The 26,769-nt window shown below is 44.2% G+C and overlaps 1 protein-coding gene across 2 annotated transcripts; it reads right to left on the reverse strand.

Moving 5' to 3' along the window:
- Window positions 1–362: 362 nt before the first annotated feature.
- On the reverse strand, window positions 363–10,367 carry LOC123188256 (B3 domain-containing protein Os07g0563300). 2 transcript variants are annotated; one of them, XM_044600305.1, is made up of 12 exons: window positions 9,961–10,367; window positions 9,574–9,655; window positions 9,369–9,470; window positions 8,008–8,855; window positions 7,745–7,841; window positions 6,568–6,742; window positions 4,413–4,483; window positions 3,654–4,058; window positions 3,302–3,351; window positions 2,836–2,949; window positions 1,962–2,029; window positions 363–1,249 (listed from the first exon to the last, which is right to left on the reverse strand). In XM_044600305.1, the coding sequence occupies exons 1-12, from the start codon at window positions 10,281–10,283 to the stop codon at window positions 690–692; spliced, it is 2,895 nt and encodes a 964-aa protein (XP_044456240.1). In that variant the 5' UTR covers window positions 10,284–10,367; the 3' UTR covers window positions 363–689. The 2 variants fall into 2 exon arrangements, with proteins under 2 accessions (XP_044456240.1, XP_044456241.1); XM_044600306.1 differs by having other exon boundaries at window positions 8,026–8,855; window positions 9,961–10,366.
- Between the last annotated feature and the right edge of the window lie 16,402 nt (window positions 10,368–26,769).

Consider the following 26,769-nt stretch of genomic DNA (forward strand, 5'->3'; position numbering starts at 1 on the left):
GAGAAGAAAATGAAACCCCATATGTCCATACAAACATGTCGGACATGAGAGACAAGGGAAAAATCATGTTGTTGGCAAACCCTCAAATCCAGCTCATATATGTCAGAAGAAAATGAAGACGTCGAGGGTGTCCGAACAGCCCACCATGTCCGGGACTACATTTTCTCTTTATTTATTTTTCTTCTCTCTCGGCATCCACAGCAATCATATGCATGTGTCCAAACAATTTCAGGCCAAGATTGCGTCCACGAACAAACGAGGGTTTAAAGCAGACACTGCCCCCCACCCCCCGACCCACCCACCGCAAAAGCTCCACAGAACTATAGTGTTTGTTATCGACATTAGAAGCACATACTAGTTGGGGATGGTTGAGTCGATACATGAATAAATTATGCCGCTGACATGGTGCCGAAGAGCGCTGCTCTTACAATACACATACATACAGGGTAGGCAACACCTACAACGGGGCCTGCCTACAGCACCAACCGACTGATCTATGGTATACACGATATAGCATCAACACTGGGAAATATGTCCCCCGCAACAGGAAGGAAACTAGCTAGATCCTTTTGTATGGAAAATGTAATAACACCTACACTACAACTCCAGGCGCCGCATATCTCCATTGGTATAGACAGTTTCCAATCTGCTGTTATCTATCACCACTTTCGCCACTACGGTGAGCCGCACTAGGCTGCGTTCTCTCGCGCAAGTCTCATTGCACCGACCGCATCTGATTTTGGTGACTGCTCGTCTTCCCGTTCAGGCTGGATGTTCAGGTCAATCTGGTTCTTCATAGGAGAGGATGCCATGCTATGCTCCACGGCTTCTTCCGCGTCATCACCATTTCCGTTCACCTTCTGGGGAGTGCTAGTAGGACTGGTGCTAGCCGGCAGCGGGTCTTGTGGAGACTCGCTCGACTGGCCTTGCTCTTTCTTTCGAGGCGGCTCCTCCGATTCTTTCTCAGACGCACGCTTCTCACGCCGAAGCATCAGTGTCCTAAAACGACGGCGCACCGTCATACATACATTGCAGGTGCATGTCTGCTTGTGCTTTGGTCCCTTCCCACTAGGAGGCTGAATGCAGACAATGCACGAGCAGCCAGGGCGATGTCGGGGATGCTTTGTAGTTGGCTGGGAAGGAAGAGATTCACCCTCACCAAGAATAGCAAGGTTTGCCAGAGTGTCCAACCCATCCGAAACATCGATACTGTCAGTATCCATCCTAAGTTTAGCCTTTTTTGCAGCACCTGCAATGTCAATTAAGCAAAAGCTATTATTATATGTAGTAGCCATTACATAACGGTACAGTGTTACCTCCAACATACTATTCTTCAACAAGAGTTTCAAACACAAGATAATCACAATGTCTTTGTGCAAACAGGGATAACTTAGAGGATGCATTACCTAAACATCCACTGAACATGATTCTAGCGAGTCTTGAAATTATTAATACAATAGAAAGAGCATCGTCTAAATCCCAACATAACTGAGCAAACCAGCGTGCTGATTTTAGTTAACATGTACTTTGGTTCAAGGTCCAGGCCACAACTAACCTCAGGCAATGTGGCAAAAGTTGACAAAAAGTTATGTCTATGATGTATACTATATGGGCTATACGGCTGAGAACGTGTGGCAATCCACAATTGGAGGTTAGGGTTAGCCATGGCAAATTGTAGCTCGCAACCATACATAACCTAAGACTACGCTATGTCTATGGCACATCTTGTAATGGTATACATTTGATTGGTTCTCCTTTACACCTTCGGTTGTTCATTTGTTGTTATAGTGGATATCTAAAAGAAATATCCCTCTGTAATTCATCTTTGGCATTTCTACTTGGAAATAACTACTACTCCCTCCGATCCATATTAATTGTTACTGCTTTAGTACAACTTTAGTAGGGAGTAATAAAATTCAACTTCTGCATAACCATGCCTAAATCTTTCCAGGCCACCATACCTGCTTTTATAGGAATCAGTTCTGCAAGTTCCTCCATGCTTGCCTCTTGTGGAGAGACACAAGTCGTCCTAGAAACAAAAACAACAATCAGCTCAACAGCTAAAATATAAGTAGGAGCAAATCATTCTCCCCTCGGTGGCAAGATAGTTACTCCCTCCGTTCACTTTTGTAAGTCGTTTCAGACAACTCAAAATAGGCTGTTTTGCACATTGTCTGAAATGTCTTCAAGGTCTTATAAAAGTGAACAGAGGGAGTACTATTGTTGAGCTCAATAATAAAGAAGTTTATGAACATCCAGTTGGGTAAGAGATTTCAGCCACTTGTGTCGTAACACAATTTCTCCATGGTGTTCTGTAGCTTTCAGTAAAAATAGATATGCTTCAATTTGGCACACTACATAGCAAATACATGTGGCATTCTCTAGCACTAGCACGAAAAAGGCCCATCTATGCCCAGCGAGGACTTGTTTGAGGGATAAGTATTTTCCTTATGAAGTTTACCGTAAGTTGCACAATGTCAAGAATATCAGTGTCTCTGTCTGGGGTTCTTTCCTCATATTTTGATGGCATGTAGATCAGATACATGATTGTTGTTCCCCACGAGAACATATCAGGAAAATAAGAATACTAGTTCTCAACCTCAAAAAAACATGTCTTTTACAGCATGTCCACTTGAAAGGTAACTTTTTTTTCCTAAACATGATTTGCTATTTTTGAGGACTAGATAATTGTAATTTGTAAAGATGGTTCATCATTGTACCAGTAACTAGTACAGTATTGTACTGTTAGCTAATCATAATAAACAATACGAGTGAAACTAGATAAAAATGTACGATGATAACGAAATAATCAGCCAACACAGAACAGTATGTCACCTTTCAGGATCCCATTTATTGTCGGAACAGGTCCACTTAGAGGGTAAAAGGGCGTCTACTGGCAGTTTCCGCCATTTGGAACAATCCTCACACTGAGCCCACTGATGATTCTCACTGATAAAATAAATAAACTATAAGAAGCAAGCAGAAGTTAACAATGCGGGAAATCTTACAGATAGAACTCCATAGGAGTTAAATTGATATATGGCAGCCTAGGTTTTGGCACTGGCATTCCACCACTCCCAGATAGGAACACAAAGGTCAATTATTACATGTTGTTGCAACTAAAACCTAGAGGCTAGAGCACAGCAAGGAGCTCACTGACAGAAAAAGGTAAGTAGATAAATATGTTGAGCAGACTGTTGAATTAAGCATTCATTTCAATAAGAAAAGGAGGCCTCATTTGTTCCATCTCTACACACATGTCAAATGCACATGCCAAGAAAAATCATTCTGAAAACATTACCCTGATTGGTCAGTCACAAAATATGTCTTCCTCCCAAGTACTGGTGGCTCCTGCGAAAAACATGTAAGTTTTAGTCTTTTCATAACAAGTACATAAGAGAAAACAAATCATGTAATAATACAAGTTCACTGGTAAGCTATGTGCCACAAAATAAAATATCAGAATAAACATATGTACTACTCCCTCCGATCCAAAAAGAGTGTCACAGTTTTGAAATAACCTTAGTTCAAAACTAGTTCAAAAGTGTGACATTTTTTTTGGATCGGAGGGAGTACTATTTATCAGAAGACCACAAGTTTTTTTTCCGGAACAGACGAAAGACCACAAGTGATATTTGAGAAGAATGACATACCTCATATTCCTCAAACTCATGGCCATCAACAATAACAACCGAAGGGGCCTTCAGGGGAGGGCGAAGCAATTCTTGAGCCTCCTCCCATGTTATCTTTAATTCCATGGATTCCTCGTTATCGATCCGGAACCGTTTAATCTTTGGACCGATAGAAGTTGCTTTTCTCTTCACAGGTCCGGGGGATGTGCGAACAGTTCCCGGCCCTTCTTTCTGTGCTACTCCACCTTTGTCTATTTTAGAGGCAGCTTGTTCCACAGGGCTAGAGTCTTTGTTCTCTGTGTTGACTTTATTTGGTCGCGCTAACGAAGAGTTCGGACTAGAATCTGGAGCACTGACATTAACATTCACATCTGGAAGATTTGGTGCAGCATTTGCAGGCTTTGTTGGTTCTTCCTGACGGAATATCTGATCAACATATAAACTTATAGTCAAACAAACTATTCCAGCAATTATTTTGTCAATAGCCAGCATAGTTATGATATCAAAAGATCTAGCATATGAACAGGAGATCTTAAGACTTGACGGTACAACAGGATGCAGCAGAACATCTAAATTGTCAAGAATGGAGACATGCCCTATGCATGTATATGATAATACTTCATCAGGCATTAAGCAAACAAAAGAACACAATTGAATCTGCATTCGACTATCGTTCAAGCAAATAGCAATATACAAGCTGCATGAACTGTAACAAAAGATTGAATTTTAGAGCTATCCTCCAGGGGAGCCACAACACAACATACTTAAGTAACACCCTACCTGTTCTTGAGTCTTTGTCTTTCTGAATCCCATAACCAGCTTCCCTTCTGGATCTATTCGGCTGAAACTTACTGAACAATATTAAATGGGATGAGTTATCAGCAAAACACATGACCACTTTCTTAAGAAAAAATTAAAATAAAATAAGTGAATCTCAAATGAGAAGGGAAAAAGACCATTGCAGCCTTCAGATATTGCCCAAATCCTTTTCAACATAACAATGTTTCGAAACAATCTCAAATTCTTAAGACCATTGACTTTACCCCTTTCTGCCCATTCCAGAGTGGTTGTCATTGACAGTGGTGGTCTTCACTAACATGGTGGCCCTCCTTCCTCTCAAGGCCTGCTTTGAAGCTGCCGCTCCAACATAGCCACATAATGTGTAATGATCCCTGGACTGGCTACCGGGTATAAGGCCGCTACGCCTGGCTACCACCTAGGATCTAGACTGGCCCCACAGACCTACATGAGTCTTTCCCGTAGTTACCAGATTCGCTGGGAGAGGCCTCGAACTCCAATCTAGATCTAACAACCCAGATCGGAGTTCAAACTCAGTCGGTTCTAACGGAAATCGGTGCCCGATTCGCCGAACCCTAATCGGTCAAGTTTTCTCCTCATTCGTCTCCTACATCCGCCAGAGCACGAGCGCGGAGGGAGAGACGTGCTAGAATAAGAACAAAGGAGAGATGCATGCCTGAAGCCATGAGGTAGAAGATGTGTGCGTGCTGTGTGTGTGGCGGCTGGGATCGCTAGGAAGTCTCGACCTAAAGCCAGCATATTGCGTTTCCATTCTCTAGCGGGCTTAATGGGCTGTTCTTTTATATTGGGTTTCCATTCTCTAGTGGGCTTACTGGGCTGTTCTTTTGTTACGTACATGGATCAGATGTGGCCCACCTAGCGTGTACGTCTCCATATAAAAGAAAAATACACTATACTAGAGGCGGCGAATCGTAATTGCCGGGTTCGCAAACCCCTTCTACGTTCGTGAATCTGAGATGTGTACCCCCCGCCGAATCCGACTCGATAGATATAGCTAATTCCGAATCACGAATTCAAATTGTGAACCGAGCGAATTGCGAATCAGGTAACTATGGTCTTTCCTGCGCATTTTGTCCTCACTTGTGCACACCCAGAATCAACTTCCCAGTCGGTCACCCACCCTCAAATTACTCCAAGCCAAGCACACTTAACTTTGAGGTTCTTTGCCGATGGACACCCAGAAAATAAGGAACTCCTTGTTGATATGAGTAGTCTATCAATCTTATTAACCCGGATGTCATATAATGGATGTGCGACCTACATTGTGTCAACCTAGCCCTATCAAGCCATTCTAGTTGTTGTAGTGATCCACATCTCTTAGGTGTCATCAGAAACAGTGTCTGTCGTGGACAAAATGTGGAGGCTGTGCTGTACAGCTGTGATATGGATGCAGTGCAACTACGGCAAGAGCATAACATGACACAATGATGAGAAGGACAACGGACATGGTGGAGGGTGCTGGTGTGAGGGTGGAGAGGCCATGAATAGGGAGTCTAGATACTGGTGGCCCTGAGAAATAGGGTGAAAAGAGACGTAGTAAAGAAGACGCGAGAGGAGATGGAGAAGACTGACATGAGAATCCCTGCATTTTTTTCTGTTAATTGTTTGATGTACGCATGTGACATTCAAATCAGCACAAACAGCTTTGGATGGACCCAAGGGGTGGATGGTCTTTACGAGCTCGAGGGTGCACTTTACACGGTATTAGAGTTTGAGACTGGATGATGACCTTCGACAAAAATTGAAGGTTGGATAAGGGAAATTTACATATGATATGGAGAAAGATATGTAAATCAAGACACCAACAATTCAAATATAAGATCAGGAAAGGTAATATTATTAAGAAAGGTAGCATTAATGTAATAGAACAGCAAACAGGATATAGCAACGAATTACAATCACATGCCCCAATCTAGTGGATAAGAAACATTGCCAGATCATGGTATTTCTATCTGTACAAGATGTGTACTGTGTGATATCATGGTACAAGGAAAAAACCTAATGGGGTACTAATTTGTTATACCCATGCTAAGTAACGCTATTACTCTTAGGTTTTATATTAAGCTAATATATTCGACATCTAGTGCATTGCATGTTTTTAAGACAGAATATCTACCTGTATCGCCCGCTTGTAAGTGCATCGACTGAATGCAGGGTGTGACACCCTCCAATACATACATCCTGCTGTTATTATTGGGCCAGAAACGGAACTGGAACACCCATTCCTTACCACTGGCATCCTGAACTTTTAAGGGAAGTCCTTCTGGCTGAGAGATTGGAGGGAAGTATGCCTATACAAAATGATTTTACATGAGGGTGGTTCTCTTCTAAGAACTAAAACACCTACTCCCTCTGCTCCTAAATACAAGTATTCCTAGAGATTCCAATATGGACTACCTACGGAGCAAAATGAATGAATCTACACTCTAAAATATGTCTATATACATCCGTATGTAGTCCATATTGAAATCTCTAGAAAGACTTATATTTAGGAATGGAGGGAGTAGTATACAAAATCCATACATATCCTATTATACTAAGGCTTCAAAATTCAAACATGTTTTCTCCAGCAAACTCTACTTGTATTTAAAACATCTGGGAAGAAGATTAGTTGCTGATACCACCATTCTACAGAACTTAGTCACATATCAGGTTAATCCAGCTCATTGGATTACTGACAAAAATAATATGGTTCAAGATTAGTTAGCAAACCAAGTGACAGGAAAAGAACGGATCATGTCAAGTCCAGATTTTTCCAAAATATAAAAAATCATAACTGCTCCCTCCGTTCCTAAATATAAGACGTTTGGGTAGTTAAATCAATTTGAACTACCAAAATGTCTTATATTTAGGAACGAAGGGAGTAGAAGTTACAGAAGATTTTGGAAACAGGCCTTGTGTACATGTAGATGTGTCCTTTTTAATTTGTGCGCTGCAAAAAGACTCTGTTGATCTATATAATAGAAAAATATTACATCAATAGATCTAGGTGTAGAACACAACTAATCATATTTCTTCATGAAATTCTACAAGTGCATAGTGAACATCCACATGCACTTGTGAAGAAAAATCAAGATTTTTGGAACTCCAAAATGTGTTTTCCGAATTCTTTAAAAACGATCTCCTTGAAGCCCGGGATCTTTGTATTTTCCAGGATCATTACCATACATACAGAATAAGTAAGCAACAGTGAAAGAAAATTTCCATGGACAGTAGCCTTAACATAATTTAATCATGGAGAATCTACAAATTAACGAAGGTATAATTAAGAATGACATAGTGAATCAACTTACCTCAGCACATTTCTTTGGCAACACCAAACGACCAATTCGACCAGCATCACTGGCACTTAACATTTTCTCGAACAAAGGAGTAATAACAGAATTCGAACTGTAGGAGTGTTAAGGAGACACTTACATATAGATAAGAAGTCTTTAAAAAAATAATTTTGATATAATTCAAGATGTCATTATTAAAAAAAATGAGCTTATGTTATTATTAATTACTAGAATAGAGAGGAATATATTGTCTAAGAGGAAATTGCTCATGAAGATACGTAGAGTTTTTTGGATACTCTCCCGATAAGTGCTGTAGCTCTTTATCTGTTATTCTAGGCCAGTAGCGGGGAAGTAATTCTGATCTCGCCTTTGGATCCATTCTGGGCTTTCCATTACGGAATTGCGCTTGGTAGTTGGGCTCAATGACACTATGGGAATAGAACTGTTTTTGCACTACTGAGAGGGGCACCGTGGTGGGTGGTTGTTGCGGATTATTAGGTATGATTCTGAGATGGTCGCTTCGTCCAGGTACCGGTGGATAATTAGTGATAGTGTAGCCACCCATTGTCGGCAGGGTTGACGCCGCATCATCCTTTAGAATGGATGGATGATGTGAATCAAGCTTAAAGCCAGTAGATACAGTAGAACCACCATCTGAAATTATCCCTTTCCTTGAAGACAAAGGATCGCTTTCTCCTACATGGTGACTAGGATCATGAAGGCTATTTGGATTTGGTCCTTCTCTCTGGTAGGGCGTAGAGGAGTGTGTCGGATCCATGCTTGTCTGCTGTCCGAGCCCATTGGCATATCTGTCCCTTATAATCTGGCCCATGCCGGCAGGTGTTGTTGGTCTGTCATGCATGTCATCAGATTTCTTTTCCTGGGCATGAATAAAAGTGCGCCCTGGAGGTAATTTTTCACTGCCACTTGGCCTATCAAACTCATAAGCTAGACGTTGCTGCAAGTCCGATTGTATAGTGGACATGTTCCACAGCTGGTGATTCTGTCGCCACTGACTTGAAATCTGGCCCGTAGGAGGTCTCCAACTCTTTACATAACTGTCTTTTCTGTCAGCAACATTTTGAGGCATATGCACAGTAGGAGTTGACCACATCTGACTTGGTGCCTAACAAGCATAAGAAACAATTAGCATCAACAAGGGTTAGAATGTGAACTTCACAGAACACAAGAAAATTGCAAAGCTCCAGCAGCTTCAGCAAATATAAACACTTCAATGCCTAATAGAGACATCCTTCACATAAATCAATTGCCAGCTATGGTAAATGGCATGCGAAAAGTAGAAACTGGGCTTCAGACAGATAACATCAGGGTTGCACCTAACTAATGCTGGCAACAAAACAGCATAGCTAGAGTACAGCTATGAATGATGGATGTTTTCAGTTCGAATGTACACTAGAAAAAAGGAGGTGAGCATAACTAGAGTGCAAGTGAAACCATTCTGCAAACCATCCAAATGCAAATTTGTAAAATCTCTGCACATGCAAATTGATCAGAGTTCACCAGCTTAAAGTGCCGGTATGCAAAACAGAGACAACATATTTCATAAGATAGTGTCCTCGTTACCATCAGCCCAATAATAGTAAATTCTTACGCAAGAGTGAAAAAATTGATGCCATACCATTGCCGCATAGGACTTGCGAGCACATAGGATGCAGTCAACTCCGCCGGCGTCGAGCAGCGCATACGCATGGACTGAGACGATGCACCCACAATGTAGCCTCTGCCCAGCAAGAACCGAAATACAGAGACGGATCAATCAGCAAGCACAAATCACGAGTAGAGCCATAAAGGCTAGAGAATCAGCGGCATGCAGGCGCACACACCTTCCCGCACGCTTCGCATTTCCTCCATCCGGCCACCTCCGAGTGGAAGGTCTCGCAGAAGGTCCCATGCTCGAACGAACCACTGCTCACAGAAAACAGAAAACACACATGCATGCATGCATCAGGCACCAGGAGTCGTCGTACGCAAGTCAAAGCGCTCCCGGAAACCACCAACTTTACAGAAAACCCCCGCGTATCCGCCGAAATCGCGCCGACGTAGCGATCACTCCACGTAGATCCGGTGTGCGCCATAGGCGAATCCGCCTCCGTGGGGGCGGAGGGAGGGAGCGAGCTCGCTCTCCCCGGGCGCACGAATCGAGCGGGCGCGATTGGGGCGGAGGGAGGGAGGGGCAGGAGATTCGATTAGAGAAGGGTTACCGTACGTACTAGCATCGGTCGCAGAGCTCGGCGTAGTCGCCGGAGCGGAGGCGCCAGCCGCGGCGGCGCGGGCCCTCGGATTTGGGGTCCTTGCAGTGCGCGTTGAAGCAGATCCTGGGCCGCTGCTGGAGCGAAGCGGGCGGAGGGCCCTGCTGCTGCTGCTGCTGTTGGTGCTGCGTCTGCGTCTGCTGGGACGGCGGCGGCGCGGCGGAGCCGGACGGCTGCTGCGGCGGCGGGGGCGGCTTGGGCTGCGGCTGCACCGACATGGGGGTGCCGGTGAGGACAGTGGCGTGCGCGGGCGCGATGGGGTTCGGCGGCCCCGACGAGGACATGGCCGGAACCCTAGGCCGGCGGTGCGGGGGGGCGGGGCGGGGCGAGGGGGGGTTTTGGGGAGGCGTGGGAATCGTGGGGGCGCAGGGAAATATGGCGAGCGAGCGAGCGGAGGGGGGAGGAGGGGCGAGGCGACGCGAGGAGGAGGAGGCTTTTAAAGCGAGTCGCAGAAAAGTAGTAGTAGTACCCAGCGTCTGGATTGCTCTCGCTACGTGTACACGAAACGCCTCGGACTCACCTCCCAGCCTCCCACCATGCTATACGCCACCATACAAACTTTCTCCATTTTTCATCCATACCCTTGCATATATACATATAATAATACAGAGTACTACTACAGTACTACGTACGTATTACCATTGGTAGTACAAAGTAAAACATCGAAACTACTGTGCGGACGACAGTTGCCAGCCGAACTCCATGGAGGATTGAACGGTGCTATCCACTTTTGCTCTACAATGGACGGTTTGATGCGCTGCATCGTGCAAAAACCGTCCAGAATTTGTCGCATTCATAAAACATATATATCTCGGTGCTTACGTAAGGTTGCAACTTTTATCCAGGCTAAAGCTAACTGGTGTTAGGTGGAAGAAGAAAACAGTCTCACAGACAAAAATGACACAACCCTGCATTTTTTATCGATATATATGTCGTGGGATCTTGTTGATGAAGGAAGGTCAAACGGAGCAAAACGTGCTCCATGCATGCACGTTAGTTGGTTCGTTCGCTCGCTCCTGATCCCCGATCCAATCTTGGTCCAGCGTGAACGGCGGTAAAATAACACGACGAGAACGACCTCCCCTCTGGTGTTTCCTGATTATTAATATATACTCGTACTGCCAGTAGAGATTAGGGACGCCGCCGGAGGTCCCTCGTCTATAGTCTAATCAAACAAATAATGCCGGCCCCTTGCTCTTCTACCGCACCACGTACCTACTGCCTACGTACGTAGGTACGTACGTGCACGACGATACAGCCAGGCGTGAACGGAACTACGTACAATCCGCCGTTAACTAGCAGGTGCGTACACGCCGGTACGTGCGCGTGGGCGGGAATCTATAGGCCGGGGCCGCGCGCGGCGGCGGGCGAAGGAGGGGAAGGGACGTGAGGAGGGAAGGACGGGGAACGGAACAAAATCACCAACGCCGGTGCGCGGCGGGGTCCGCTCACCTTGTCCTCGTGCCCCGGCCCGGCGAGGTACGTGAACGAGTGGAGGAGTGCGATGCGGGGCGGGGCGGTGGCCCGGCGAGCGCATCTCTGTCTCGCAAAACAAAGCCCATGCACGCACGCCACCGGAGCGCCAAGCCATCGGTTTCCCCCGTCACGCACGCACGGAAAAAGAATCGTTTCCTGCCACCACTAGGGCAGCCGGAGACACGTCGTGCGGGCGGGCGGGCGGGCGGGCTTCGTCGCGGCGCGCCGGTCGAGACAGCGGCACGCGGCCCCCACCGCGCGGACGGCCCGCCATGGTGCCTGGTGCGGCCCACCTGGCAGCAGCTTACATGGAAAGAAACGGTCTTTTCATTTTTATACTTTTCGTGTGGCCTGCGGCTGCGCGCGGCTCAGCGTGACGAGGACGGCACGCCCGTGCTTTTAGATTCGCGACGTTGATCCACGCATGCGCCATGCATATTCATCCAGACTCGAACGTAGTGCTACGTACTTTTTTTTTTTGCATCGAGTAGTGCTACGTACCTGCTGTGCTGCCGTTGTACATTTGTATTTGTAAGTACTCTACGGGCGTGGTTCCGTCTCGCCTGTGTGCCGTCCTTGTCGCGCGAACAGAGTGGTTGGAATCGGCACCAAGTGGGCGAATAGTGCGCGCACGTACGTACGTCCTTGAGATGTGTGATCAACATGCAACAAACAGAAATTCCCACACGCAATTGTTTTTAGGGAAGCTTTTTGCTTCCTGGATTCTTTAGATTTTATATATGTTGTTTTATTAGAGGTTTCAATTTTTTATCCTCAGTATGGGTTTGGTTACTTGGTGTTGCATGAATATGGTTTCCCATGTCGCGGATATGAAGCCATGGCAAATCTTCGCGAAGGGGCAATCTACAAACATAATTGCCGGGGTCGTCAATGGTAGCCTGGCAGTTTCTTCGGTTACCACCTCTATTTTCTTCTTCTTTTTGCGAATACGTTACCACCTCTATTTTCGGTGGAGATGTAACGTTTATGTTTATCTAGAAGACTATGCGAATTTGATTATTGGCAAATATTTAGTCAGATGTTCTTAGCAATGCATTGACTTAGTAAGGGAATGGCTATATATGATATTGCCGAGAGTCATTGACTAATATTTTTCTAGAAATATTCCACCCTTATTCACATTGGTCCTTGAAAGTCTCGAAAGATGTTTGTGGTGTTTATTTTCTAGTATTTTAGATTTATGTTATTTTCGAGGTTAAAATTTTATCTTTTATGGATATAATTGCTTTGGTGTATCATGAACATGAACATGATCGGTGAGGTTAAATCATGTTGAACACGGGAAGCAATGGCAAATCTTCATGAAGGGGTAACCTTGAAACTGCTGGGGGTAATGACAGTCTGGAAGTTTCTTTCGCTACAACATCTGTATGCAAAAGCGTTAGCAATCTCTTAAGAACCACCTCTATCTTTGGCATAGATGTGCCTTTAATGTTCGTGTTTATACGAATTTGATATAGGGAAATATTTGGCCAACTATTCTAAACCTTGCATTCATTCACTAGTTGGAGTAATTAATCGCATGCAAGGAAATATAGCTCTGTGATGTTGATGGGGATCGATGACTAGTTAGTGGGCCGAAGATGCCTCGGGTTAACTTGGGAATTCTTTTTAGAATATTTGGCCCTTATTTTTATTGGGCCTTCAAAGCCTAGAAAATATGTTTGTGATGTTTATTTTGTAGTATTAATTTTATGTTATTTTATAGGTTTAAGATTTAATTACTTAGTGTCTCGTGAACTTGCTTTGTGAGCACACATGAAGCAACGGAGAGTCGTCAAGAAGGGCAACCTACAAACAAAATTGTTGGGTCAATGACAGCTTGGAAGTTTATTCCATTATGATATCTCTATGCAAAATCATTAGCAATCTCTTAAGAATCACCTCTATCTTTGATATAGATGTGCCTTTAATGTTCGCGATTATACAAAATTGATGTAGGGAAATATTTGGCCAACTATTCTAACCTTGCATTCAATCAGTGGCTGGAGTAATTTATCGCATGCAACGAAGAAAAACTCTACGATGTTGACAAGGATTGTTGACTAGTTGGTGGGCCGAAGATGCCTCGGGTTAACTTGGGGATGATTTTGAGAATATTTAGTCCTTATTCTTATTGGGCCTTCAAATCCTAGAAATATGTTTGTGATGTTTATTTTCTAGTATTTAAATTTTATGTTGTTTTATAGGTTTAGGATTTAATTACTTGGTTTCTCGTGAATTTGGTTTGTGAGAACACATGGAGCAATGGAGAGTCTTCTGGAAGGGCAACCTACAAATAAAATTCTTGGGTCAATGACAACCTGGAAGTTTCTTCCATTACGGTATCTCTATGCAAAATCGTTAGCGGTCTCTTAAGAACCATCTCTATCTTTGGTATAGACGTGCCTTCAATGTTCGTGATTATACGAATTTGATGTACGAAAATATTTGGCCAACTGTTCTAAACCTTGCATTCGTTCAGTAGTTGGAGTAATTAATCGCATGCAAGAAAATATAGCTTTGCGATGTTGATGGGGATCGATGACTAGTCAGTGGGCCGAAGATGCCTCGGGTTAACATGGGAATTCTTTTGAGAATATTTGGCCCTTTCTTATTGCGTCTTCAAATCGTGGAAATTTTTTTGTGATGTTTATTTTCTAGTATTAAAGTTTATGTTGTTTTATATGTTTAAAATGTTATCTTGCTACAAATTTAATTGCTTGGTGTCTCATGAACTTGGTTTGTGAGCACACACGAAGCAATGGAGAGTCTTCAGGAAGGGCAACCTACACACAAAAAATGGGTCAATGACAGCTTGGAAGTTTCTTCCGTTACTATATCTCTACCCAAAATCGTTAGCAATTTCTTAAGAACCACATCTATTTTTGGTATAGATGTGACTTTAATGTTGGTGATTATATGAATTTGATATAGGGAAATATTTGGTCAACTGTTCTAAACCTTGCATTCATTCGGTAGATGCAGTAATTAATCGCATGCAAGGAAAAATAGTTCTACGATGTTGACGAGGATCATTGACAAGTCGGTGGGCCGAAGATGCATCGGGTTAAATTGGGGATTTTTTGAGAATATTTGGCCCTTATTCTTATTGGGCCTTCAAAGCCTAAAAATATGCATGTGATGTTTATATTCTAGTATTTAAATTTTATGTCATTTTATAGGTTTAAAATGTTATCTTGTTACAATTTAATTATTTGGCGTCTCATGATCTTAGTTTGTGAGCACACATGAAACAATGGTTGGTCTTTAGGAAGGGTAACCTACAAATAAAATTGTTGGGTCAGTGACTACTTGATAGTTTCTTCCATTACGAATTCTCTATGCAAAATCATTAATGATCTCTTAGAAACCATCTATATATTTGGTATAGATGTGCCTTTAATGTTCATGTAGAAGACTATTTGAATTTGATGTAGACAATATTTCCCAGATGATCTAAACTTTACATCCATTTTTGATATAGGGAATATTTGGTCAACTGTTCTGCATTCATTCTGTAACTGGGGTAATTAATCACATGCAAGGAAAATATGTCCTGTGGTATTTCCTTTTTTAGAATTAGTTATATTGTATTTCCTAGGATCACTGACTAGATACTGGGCCGAAGATGCCTCGGATTAATTTGGGAATTCTTTTGGTAAATATTTGTCCCTTATTCGTTTTGGGCCTAAAAGCTTGGAAAGATGTTTGTGCTGGTTATTTTCTAGTATTTAAATTTTGTAGTGTTGTTATAGAGGATTAAAAATTTATCTTGTTATGGATTGAATTACTTGGTGTTTCATTGACATGGTAGCGAGGTTTGTTGCAAACATGAAGCACTGTCGAATCTTGGGGAAGGGGCAATCTACAAACATAATTGTTGGTGTCAATGACAGCCTGGAAGTTTTTTTCATTAGGATATCTCTATGCAAAATCATTAATTAACAATCTCTCAAGAACCACATTTATCTTTGGCATAGACGTGCCTTTAATGTGTGTGTAGAAGATCATACGACTTTGATATATGGAAATATTCGACCAGATGTTCTAAATCTTGCATTCATTCGGTAACTGAAGTAATTAATCACATGGAAAGAATAGTTCTACGATATTGCCTAGGATTGTTGATTAGTCAATCGGCCCAAAGACGCCCCTAACTAACTTAGAAATTCTTTCAAAAAAAATATCCATCCCTTATTCGTATTGGGCCTTAAAAGCCTGGAAAAATGCTCATGATAATTATCCAACATTGGGCATGTCTTTACTAAAACCAGACCCGTCTCCGAGCTATTGGGCTAGAATACCGCTCTCCTCCCCCCTAACCGTCCAACACACATCATAAGTTATGGAAGTGGTACCGTAACGTGCTATAAATATGACATAACCACATATAGATAAAAATAACCCATGGAAGTGGCGGGTCTTCATTGGACCTTGTGTCGGTGTTTTGCTTATTTAAGTGTTTAAGATTTAATGGCCCGTCTAATTCGCTAAAAGTTTGCTTTTGATGTTGGCACCTCTTTCCTGTTGCGTGAAAGGTCTGCTGGTTAACCAATGGATAAACCACTTGATTTATGCATAAGCCCTTCTTGTATAAAACACAACTATTTACATGTTAACCCAATGGGATCTAATACTTCGGGGAAATCATATAGCAGAAAAAATGTGTGTAGTTATATGACCAAGAGAAAGCATTTGCACTATTCCGTAGATATGCCACCCTATGGTCTTATGCTATAGATAAATTGCAATTCGCATATATAGAAGATTTTATGTATATGCAGGTCAATGATACATGTAGGTTGATATACCTATTCATAGAAATCATTGCTCAACAAAGCCAACTACTTTAAATCATGGGTGAATCAATGATCAATATGAATAGTCACTTGTTGAAAAGAGATTTGTTATATACTCCCTCCATTCCACAGTGTAGCGCATATTAGTTTGCTCAAAAGTCAAACATGTCTACGTTGGGCCAAGTTTACAGAATAAACTATCAGGCACAAGCATATAGAACACTAAATTAAAAAAAATAGAAATACACTTCATGATGAATCTAATGGTACCTTTGATACTAATTTTGTAATGTGGATGTTTTTTTCCTATAGAATATAGACATGTTTGACTTAAAACCCCTAATATGCACTATATTGTGGAATTATATATAAATAGTAATGTTATTCATCACACATGATGCAGAATAAGTTATTTCGCATATAATGTACTCTTATGTCATTGTATTAAAAATTACGTTTGGTATACAAATAGTAAGTTTCATATTGATTCATTACACAAAATTGGCATAAGAAAACCAAGATATAAATCATAAAACCACACAAAATATGTTTTATGTATATTTTACTCTATGTTTTTACGTTTATAATTTTACGTCATGTAAATAGAGGACGTAAAACTAATAGTATCATGCACATAATATTAAGTGTGTGCATGGTTGTTAACATAAGAGCATCTCCAATAGAAGATGCAAATTTAGAGATGTAAAAATTTACATCACCAAGAACTTCTTTTTACATCTCCAAAAAAGAGACAACTCCAGTAGATGATGTATATTGGAGTTGTAAAAGAGCAACTCCAATAAAATGATGCAAAATGGAGATGTAAAACTAGTGGGCGGCGGCAGCACAACGCGATTCGGGGCGGCGGCGATGGGGCAACGTCGAGGCGGCGGCGATGAGGCAACGTCGGGGCGGCGGGGTGGTGAATCAGGATGGTGGCGACGCGGATCAGGGCGGCAGGACGGCGGCGGTGCAACGACAGAGGAGCGGTGATTCGAGGCGAAGAGAGGAGGATAAGCGGCGTAGGGGCGGCGGAAGAGCGTTGGAGGGGCGGCCGACTTCATGTGGCGGGAAAAACGATGGAGGCGGGCGGCGTGGTGCCCCTCCCCTACCTCCGGCGGTGGATCGAGGCTAGGAACAAGCTCAACCCGTCCACGACCACGCCGTGGAAGCCATTACGGCAGCCGAACCTCCAACGAAGCTTCGATTCGAAGCGGCGACCGAAATCGAATCGACGACCGGGGGGAGGGGGGCAGTCGTCGCTACTCCGGCGAGCGACAGGCGGGCGGAGTCGCGGCGGGATCGGAGGTGGGCAGGCGGCGGCGGCGGCGGCGATGGGCAGCCGAGGGTCGGGCGGGCAGAAGCGAAATGAAGGCAGTTGGGCAGTTGGCGTGCCACTGCCATTTTTACATCTCGTGTAGGTCAAGATGTAAATTTGCAACTCGAGGTGTTGTATTTTACATCTTCAGATGGCGAAAATGTATTTTTTTTTCATCTACATCATATATTGAAAAGGGATTTTTTTTACCTCAGTGATGCAAAAATTAGTTATTTTTGCATTTATATTATGTATTGAAGATGCTCTAAACGTCGAAGCCCGAAGACCCACCAAAAGGAAAAGGCTAATTCCATTTTGGGAATCATAGATAGCAGTGCATATATGTTGCCAGAACAAAAACAACTTGAATGATTCCCGTCAGAAGAAACAACACTATTCTTCCCGCAAAAAGGAAACGAAAAACTGTGTGTATATTCTGTTTTATTTTTCTGAATATTATATTCTGTTTTCAATTTGGCTTTTTTACGTTCAATTCAGGTTGCTACGCCTGTGCGGACTGCACATACACGAGTGTGCCCGTCGAATGGACGTGCTCTCTTTTTAGCACAAACTGTGTGTATATTGATCAGTTTTCGTTCAAATGTCGGGGAAACCTAATTTCATGCGTACATTCAAATGCACACGAATGAGCATGAAGTAATTAGCTCATGCATGCACGCCTCGTGCATTAATTAGCTACTCCCTCCGTTCAGAATTACTTATCTCGAAAATGGATGTATCTAGAACTAAAATATATCTAGATACATTCATTTCTGTGACAAGTAATTCCGAACGGAAGAAGTTTCCAAGACTACGTACGCGACTAGTAAGAATACGCGTGTGCATGGCTAAGCTACTATTGCATTAATTATTTTCAAAAAAGACAATTGAACCAGATCAACCACACCATAAGAAAATGTACAATATGATGATGTAGTGGGCGGTAAGATTTTAAATAATATATTTTTGCATAATTTACATAGAGACAACAGAAGCGGGTTATGAATTAACAGCAGGTGCTTTTAGAGACTTTATGAGAAAAGGAGGTCAGCCACATTGATTGTATCTCAGGGCGGACACGACTTCTCAGTGCCTCTGCTATTGAAGCGGTGCGTCAACCGAGGGCGCCGCTCGCTGCACACCTGGCTGAACGCGCCTCCTCGTCGCATTCAAACACCTTCATTAAAGTCGCGTGGAAGTCGAGAAACCAACTCCGGCCACATGTACGTTCACGAGCGGGCTGACATTAAACGCAGCGCCGAGCAGGCTCTTCCCGTCCGCCCTCTGTTTAAACGAGGCCAAACGCCGGGTAAGAATCGCACCGTTCCACCGCTCCCCATCTCTCACCATTTTCTTCATTCTTTCGATGGCATCCGACGACCCGGAAGAGCAGTTCTCCGGCATAAAGAGACGGTTGGGTGGCCCGTCGAGCCCGCCGGATATGTGAGAGGCAGCTCGCTGCTCCACCTACAAGACCGACGGAGCAGCTCGCCGTTCCAAGCCAGCTCACGGAGGAGTGGCGAGCTGCTCCAGGCCGACACGGCGGGGAGCACGGCGGCACGCGCATCTTCGCTATCGTCGATGCCGCCGCGTCGTACCGCGCCTCCAGTGTCTGCGCCCACGCCATCCGTGGTTGACGCGCGCGTAGCTACACCATGCAGACAAAGAAAGAAGCCGGCTGCGTGGATGTCGACGAGGTGGCCGCCCGCACGTTCGTGTCCGCCGCCATCATCGAGGAGAAATAGAACACGGGAGGATGTCACTGCTTCTATCCCGTGGAGGCCACCGTTGGTGACCTGTCCGGTCTTTATCTCAGACCATCCTGGGCGCATCCGTCTGGGCTCCACGAAAACATCTTCCCCTCCGGCTGGAGCACCCTCTTTGCCACTTCGATGAGTGGTGTAGCCGGACATAGGGTAGATATTGAGGAAGAATATGCCTCGGCCGATCGTAGACTAGTATAGTGTATCCATGTCATGAGAGTGGAGCTCCGCATGATTGCACATGCACATAGTTTTACCTTTTTAGTTAAATTTTGTCCAAAATGTAACCGTTTTTGTCCGGTTTGTATGAAATTCGGCCGTGTTGACATGAATTTCATCCGGTTTGTTGAAAAAAAAGTTTGCAATGTATGCGGCTAGCGTTTGATGTCGGTCTTTCGCATCCATGTCTGCGGACTGATCCACCTGCCCGCGAACGGATGCCAGAGAAAATTTATGGGTCGCCGTTGGTGATACCCTACCCTCATTGATATGCAAAAAATAAAGGTCCAACCTCTTCATAGAATGTAGGATTAGGACGATCTCATAAATGTAGGGGTCCGGTCCTTTTGATCCAAGGATTTAAACAACCGCGGCATCAAATTTAAGACTAGCCATAATGGGTAGTAATATAGACTAGTAACATGCCCATGTTACTAGTCTATGTTACTACCTCTATAGTGGTGAGTAATATATATGTGGTAACATGAAGCACTTTATTTATTAAGTTATAAACACATCTTGCCTTGATATGTGTGACATACTAGTAGTAGTAACAAACTATGTTACTACTGTCATCTTTTATTTATTTATTAAATGTGGCATCATTTATTTAATCTAGATATGTGTGATGTTACTAGTACTTATGTTACTTTCATTGGATAGTAACATACACATATCTCTAGACTATGTTACTATCTTCATAGTGGGTAGTAATTTAAATGTGGTAACATGCAAAGATTCATTTATTATGTTATAGACTCATATTGCATTGAAACATGTGATGTTACAGTAACTATCTAAGTTACTACAACTACCTCTCTCTTCATTAACTCATTGTCACATAAGCAAATTTGCTGAGTTGAACTCGAAGTTACTGCTGAAATTACTCCCACTGTGGCTAGTCTTATGGGTAGTCTAAGGGATTGCAAGACCCTATAGGAATCCTTCAATCCAACGAAAACCTAGAATTTATGCGGAATGATAATTAGTAGTATCAATCGACTCAAAGTTTGTTGCACGCAATGCATGCATGAGAGTTGTGGTCTTGTGGATGGAGTCCGTAGAACCAATCTTGCTCGCATTAGCTGACGACCTGACGTACGCTCCCAGATTTTTGTAAGTAGCGGTCAGTTTTCTTGTTTAGTTGTCTCCATCAGCCACGCGCGGAAGGAACCATGAGCAAAATTTAATTTGTCCATGCGGAAACGAAGGGGAGATGGATCGCTAGAGTATGTCCGTGCATGTCGTGTATGACCCGTAGAAAAATAATAATGTGTGCATCGTGTGGCGCTGCAGGCCGGGATGTTCTACGCCTGGCGTCCCTGTGGCCATCAGCGAGTTCGTGGACTTTTTTATGAATTTGCTAATGAGAATTAGCAAAGCCACATCTAATTCTTATATTATTTATTAATTAACCAAACAGAAATATATATAAGAAATCCCCACAACTCTCGACGTAAAATCCAATGGTATAGTAGTTCGATGAGACATAATTATTACTTATCTAGTACCTTCGTTCAAAAATATAAGACGTTTTAATAGGCTACTCTCTTGGTCCCATAATGTAAGGGGAGTAGTTTAGATGAGAGTTTATACCATTAATATATGACCCAGATTTTTTCCCCCTAGGGTCCGCCTAGGGTTCCACCTTTTCCTCCGACGGCGCCGTCGGAGTCCACGTGATACCTATTACCAATCGGCGATTGTTCCGGGCGATCTGACGCACGAAGGGTGCGTGCGGCTGACACTCTTGGTGCTGCATGGCGGCGCCCGATCAGTTTGATGGCGATGGAGGGATGAAGGAAGGAGATGCAGAGAAGTTGAAGATGAAGGAAGCGGCTGTTGATGGAGGTGCAGGATCGGGAGGATCTTCTGGCCCGCCTGATCCAAAGCAAGGTGGCGTGACGGGAGATCAGGACATGGAGGATCACGGAGAGGAAGAGGTTGGTGGCTGGGATCACTTTGGCCCGGATCAGTACCTGGAGGACGCGTTTGAAGGTCTAAAGCTGCATGGAGAGGAAGAAGAGGATTTGGATCTCTCGGGGGAGGTTGAGGAATTGATTGGGGACGTGAGATGGCTTGCCTTGTTTAGGGTTCATACCTTGAGGCCCTTTAGCCACTCGGCGCTCTTGAACGCAATGAGGAACATGTGGGCATGTGCGCAAGGCGTTACCTTCAACATTAAAGGACCAAACCTGTTTTTGGCGCAATGTCACTGCTTGGGGGATTGGAAGCGAGTAATGGAGGGAGGCCCTTGGCAATTTCGTAGAGACCCGGTTGTTTTGGTTGAGTATGACGGATTCACGAATGTGGCTGAATACTCCCTGAACATGTATCCGCTATGGGCAAGAATTAAGGGCTGCCGGATGGACTTACGAGGAAGAAGGAATTAGCAGAAAAAGTGGCAAAGAAGGTGGGTGAGCCACCGTTTATTGTTATGGTGAATGAGGGAAGGATAAATCCTTCAAGTTATTTACGGGTGCGAGTGTTTATGAATGTAAACAAACCCTTGGTCAGATTTGTTCGTATTACATTAAAGGAGAGGAAGAAGTATCCCATCAGCTATGAGAAGCTCCATGATTTCTGCTTCTTCTATGGATGTATGGGGCATGTGGTGGAAGAGTGCGGAGATGGAATACATGACCCTGGCTCCTGTGATTGGGGAGATTTTTTGCATTGGAACAATGATCCAGGAGCAGGAGGTGCTGCTACAAGTAGAGGTGGGAGAGCAGGGGGTAGAGGAGGTAGTAATGCCTCGGGAGGCAGAGGGCAAGGAGGTAGGAGAGGAGGTAGCAATGGCAGGGGGCCTGGAGTAGTGGAGATGAACAATACATATGATCAAGAGAGGAGGGTCAGTATGGCCAATGCACATAATGTGGCCGGACAGTATAGTGCTTCGATGGCTGAGGATGATGGGAGCAGAATTCGTAAAAGGCTCGTGTCTGAAGATGGCTCTCTAAATGTGAGAGGACAACCTGTGCCTAACCTCTTGGGCAAGGTCTCAAATGTTGTGCTGCTGCTTGAAAATGGAGCGACTTCAGGAGGTGAGGAGAGTGCAGAGTTGGGAAGTAATACACCAGGAAAATTGCCAATAGTTAAGAAAAGGAAACAAGGAGAAGAAGGTAGTGAAGTTGATACTGACATGAACCTTTTGGCGGTCTCCATCAGTGAGGACTGCCGGTCCCAATGAATTTCATAAGTTGGAACTGCCGGGGAGGGGGGAATACCCGGATAGTTCGTGAGTTAGCGACTTTGGCTCAGTCGCATTCCCCGACCTTTATGTTCTTATGTGAGACATGGCAGAAGGAGAGGAAGATGAGAAGATTACATGGCAGGTTAGGTTTGAAGGGGTTTGAAGGTGTGGATAGTAATGGAATGAGTTGAGGTTTGGCGTTCTTTTGGCATGAATCTTGCATTGTGGATATATTGGACAAGGATGAAAGATTTATTGATGCTACTGTTAAGTTGCAAGAGGATGGTGAGCAATGGAGGATCACCTGTGTATACGGTGAACCGAGGACTGAAAATAGACATATTATGTGGACGAAGCTCAGAAGTCTAAAAAATATAAATGACCTTCCCTCGTTAGTAATTGGGGACTTCAATGAAGCACTTTGGAGCTTTGAGCACATGTCAGTAACTCCAAGAGCTGAGCCACAGATGGTAGCATTCCGTGATACCTTGGAGGTGTGTGGACTAATTGATCTCGGCTTTACCGGAATCCCTTTCACTTATGATAATAAACATGGTGGACAATCCAATGTTCGTGTGAGGCTGGATAGAGCTGTGGCAACAAACTCCTGGAGGAATATGTTCGCCTACGCTTCGGTCCAACATGTGCCATTGCCATGTTCTGATCACGTGGCGCTAGTTCTAAGGGGGAAACCTGATCAGCAAAGGGTAGTTGGAGGGGGGCGGCGATATGAACTATTCTGGGAGAGAGATCGCTCACTACCAGAAGTTGTGAAGGTCGCGTGGGATTCGATTGGTGCTATTGGCAACATGGCAGACCTACAGCAAGCTCTAACGAAAACAATGTCAGCTCTAAGGTCATGGGGGAAGAAGTTTGGTAATGTTACAAAGGAGCTTGCCAAGTCTCGGTCACACTTGGAGGAGTTGATGAATATGAATGCTGACAGGCAGGACATTAGGAGTATAACTGATAAGATGAATGAGCTACTTTATCAGGAGGAAATGATGTGGCTTCAGTGATCGAGGATTACATGGCTAAAGGAGGGTGACAGGGACACTAAATATTTTCAGAGCAAAGCAATATGGAGGGCTAGAAAAAATAAAATCCGTGAGCTGACGGATAGTATAGGAGTCGTGCACTCGGACTTTTCAGCTATGGAGGTTATAGCCAATGATTATTTTCATAACATATTCAAGGCTGACCCGAGCATTGACCCAAGTCATGTCATAAATCTTGTTGAACCTTTGATTTCTGATGAGGATAATAGAAGGCTATGTGCACCTTTCAGTGATAAAGAGATATCGGATGCGATGTGTCAAATTGGCACCCTTGAAGGCTCCGGGCCCGGATGGGTTTCCGGCTCATTTTTTTCAGAGGAATTGGAGTGTCTTGAAGGACAGTGTGTTAGCTGCGGTTAGAGAGTTTTTTCATACAGGTATCATGCCAGAAGGCGTGAACTCCACATCTGTCACTCTTATTCCTAAGATTGCTAACCCTGTCAGTATGCCGGATTACAGGCCAATAAGCCTTTGCAATGTCACCTATAAGGTGATTTCCAAGTGTTTGGTTAACCGGTTGCGGCCATTGTTGGATGATATTATTTGTCCAGAGTAGAGTGCCTTCATACCAGGGAGAATGATAACTGACAATGCCTTGGTGGCATTTGAGTGCATTCATTACATCAAGCAAGAAAAAGACCCCTCAAAGAGCTTCTGTGCGTATAAGCTTGATCTCTCAAAGGCCTATGATAGAGTGGACTGGGTTTGCTTGAAGCGAGTGATGCAAAAAATGGGCTTCTCGGACCAATGGGTGGACTGGATAATGTCATGTGTCACATCGGTTAGATACTCTGTTAAATTAAGTGGGACCCTTTTGGATTCATTTGCACTGTCGCGTGGGCTTCGGCAAGGTGACCCTTTATCACCATTCCTATTTTTGTTTGTGGCTGATGGTCTTTCCGCAATTTTAAGGCAGCGAGTTGTATCAAATGCAATAACTCAAATTAGAATTTGTAGGAGAGCGCCCGGGGTTTCTCATCTCCTTTTTGCAGATGATACTCTCCTGTTCTTTAAATCTTCACAGGAGCAAGCATTGGAGGTGAAACAAGCTTTGGACGTGTACAACACTGCTACGGGCCAGAGCCTAAATTTTAACAAATGCTCGCTCTTTTTTGGCTCAACATGCCCGGATTCAGTGCAGAATCAGGTTCGTTCTACGCTGCAAGTGACAAGTACAATGTTTGAGGAGAGGTACCTGGGTCTCCCAACTCCAGAGGGACGTATGTCTAAGGGCCGTTTTCAAAACTTGCAAACTAGCTTGACAAAGAGATTGATCCAGTGGGGGGATGGACATCTGGCCCAGCCAGGTAGGGAAACTTTGATCAAGTCGGTTGCCCTCTCCCTGCCTACATATGTTATGGGGGTATTTAAATTGCCCTACTCATTATGTGACGATCTGACTAGGATGATTCGAAACTTCTATTGGGGTTCAACGGAGGGCAAGAGAAAGGTGCATTGGAAAGGTTGGGATCATCTACTCCAACCGAAGTCAAAAGGAGGGGTGGGCTTCCGTGACCTTCGCCTTTTCAACCAGACTTTGTTATCATGTCAAGCATGGAGACTTCTTACTAGGCCAACCAGCTTATGTGCGAGACTGTTGAAAGCGAAGTATTATCCGAATGGGAAATTGGAAGACACGGTCTTCACAGGCAATGCCTCTTCTGTTGGAAATATGCCCTAGAGGCAATAATAAATTGGTTATTATTATATTTCCTTGATCATGATAATCGTTTATTATCCATGCTAGAATTGTATTGATAGGAAACTCAGATACATGTGTGCATACATAGACAACACCATGTCCCTAGTAAGCCTCTAGTTGACTAGCTCGTTGATCAATAGATGGTTACGGTTTCCTGACCATGGACATTGGATGTCGTTGATAACGGGATCACATCATTAGGAGAATGATGTGATGGACAAGACCCAATCCTAAGCCTAGCACAAAGATCGTGTAGTTCGTATGCTAAAGCTTTTCTAATGTCAAGTATCATTTCCTTAGACCATGAGATTGTGCAACTCCCAGATACCGTAGGAGTGCTTTGGGTGTGCCAAACGTCACAACGTAACTGGGTGGCTATAAAGGTTCACTACAGGTATCTCCGAAAGTGTCTGTTGGGTTGGCACGAATCGAGACTGGGATTTGTCACTCCGTGTAAACGGAGAGGTATCTCTAGGCCCACTCGGTAGGACATCATCATAATGTGCACAATGTGACCAAGGAGTTGATCACGGGATGATGTGTTACGGAACGAGTAAAGAGACTTGCCAGTAACGAGATTGAACAAGGTATCGGGATACCGACGATAGAATCTCGGGCAAGTATCATACCGCTAGACAAAGGGAATTCTATACGGGATTGATTAAGTCCTTGACATCGTGGTTCATCCGATGAGATCATCGTGGAGCATGTGGGAGACAACATGGGTATCTAGATCCCGCTGTTGGTTATTGACCGGAGAGTTGTCTTGGCCATGTCTGCATGACTCACGAACCCGTAGGGTCTACACACTTAAGGTTCGATGACGCTAGGGTTATAGGGAAAGTATGTACGCGGTTACCGAATGTTGTTCGGAGTCCCGGATGAGATCTCGGACGTCACGAGGAGTTCCGGAATGGTCCGGAGGTAAAGATTAATATATAGGAAGTATGGTTTTGGCCACCGGAAGTGTTCCGGGCATCACCGGTAGTGTACCGGGACCACCGAAGGGGTCCGGGGGTCCACCAGGTGGGGCCACCAGCCCCGGAGGCCTACATGGGCCAATAGTGGGAAGGGACCAGCCCCTAGGTGGGCTGGGGCGCCTCCTACCAAGGCCCAAGGCGTCCTCAAGAGGAGAGGGGGCAAACCCTAGGCGTAGATGGGCCCTAAGGCCCACCCTAGGTGCGCCCCCTCTCTCTCCCCCTTGGCCGCCTCCTAGATGGGATCTGGGGGCTGCCGCCA

This window comes from Triticum aestivum, chromosome 2A (genome assembly GCF_018294505.1).
Source record: "Triticum aestivum cultivar Chinese Spring chromosome 2A, IWGSC CS RefSeq v2.1, whole genome shotgun sequence".
Classification (NCBI taxonomy): domain Eukaryota; kingdom Viridiplantae; phylum Streptophyta; class Magnoliopsida; order Poales; family Poaceae; genus Triticum; species Triticum aestivum.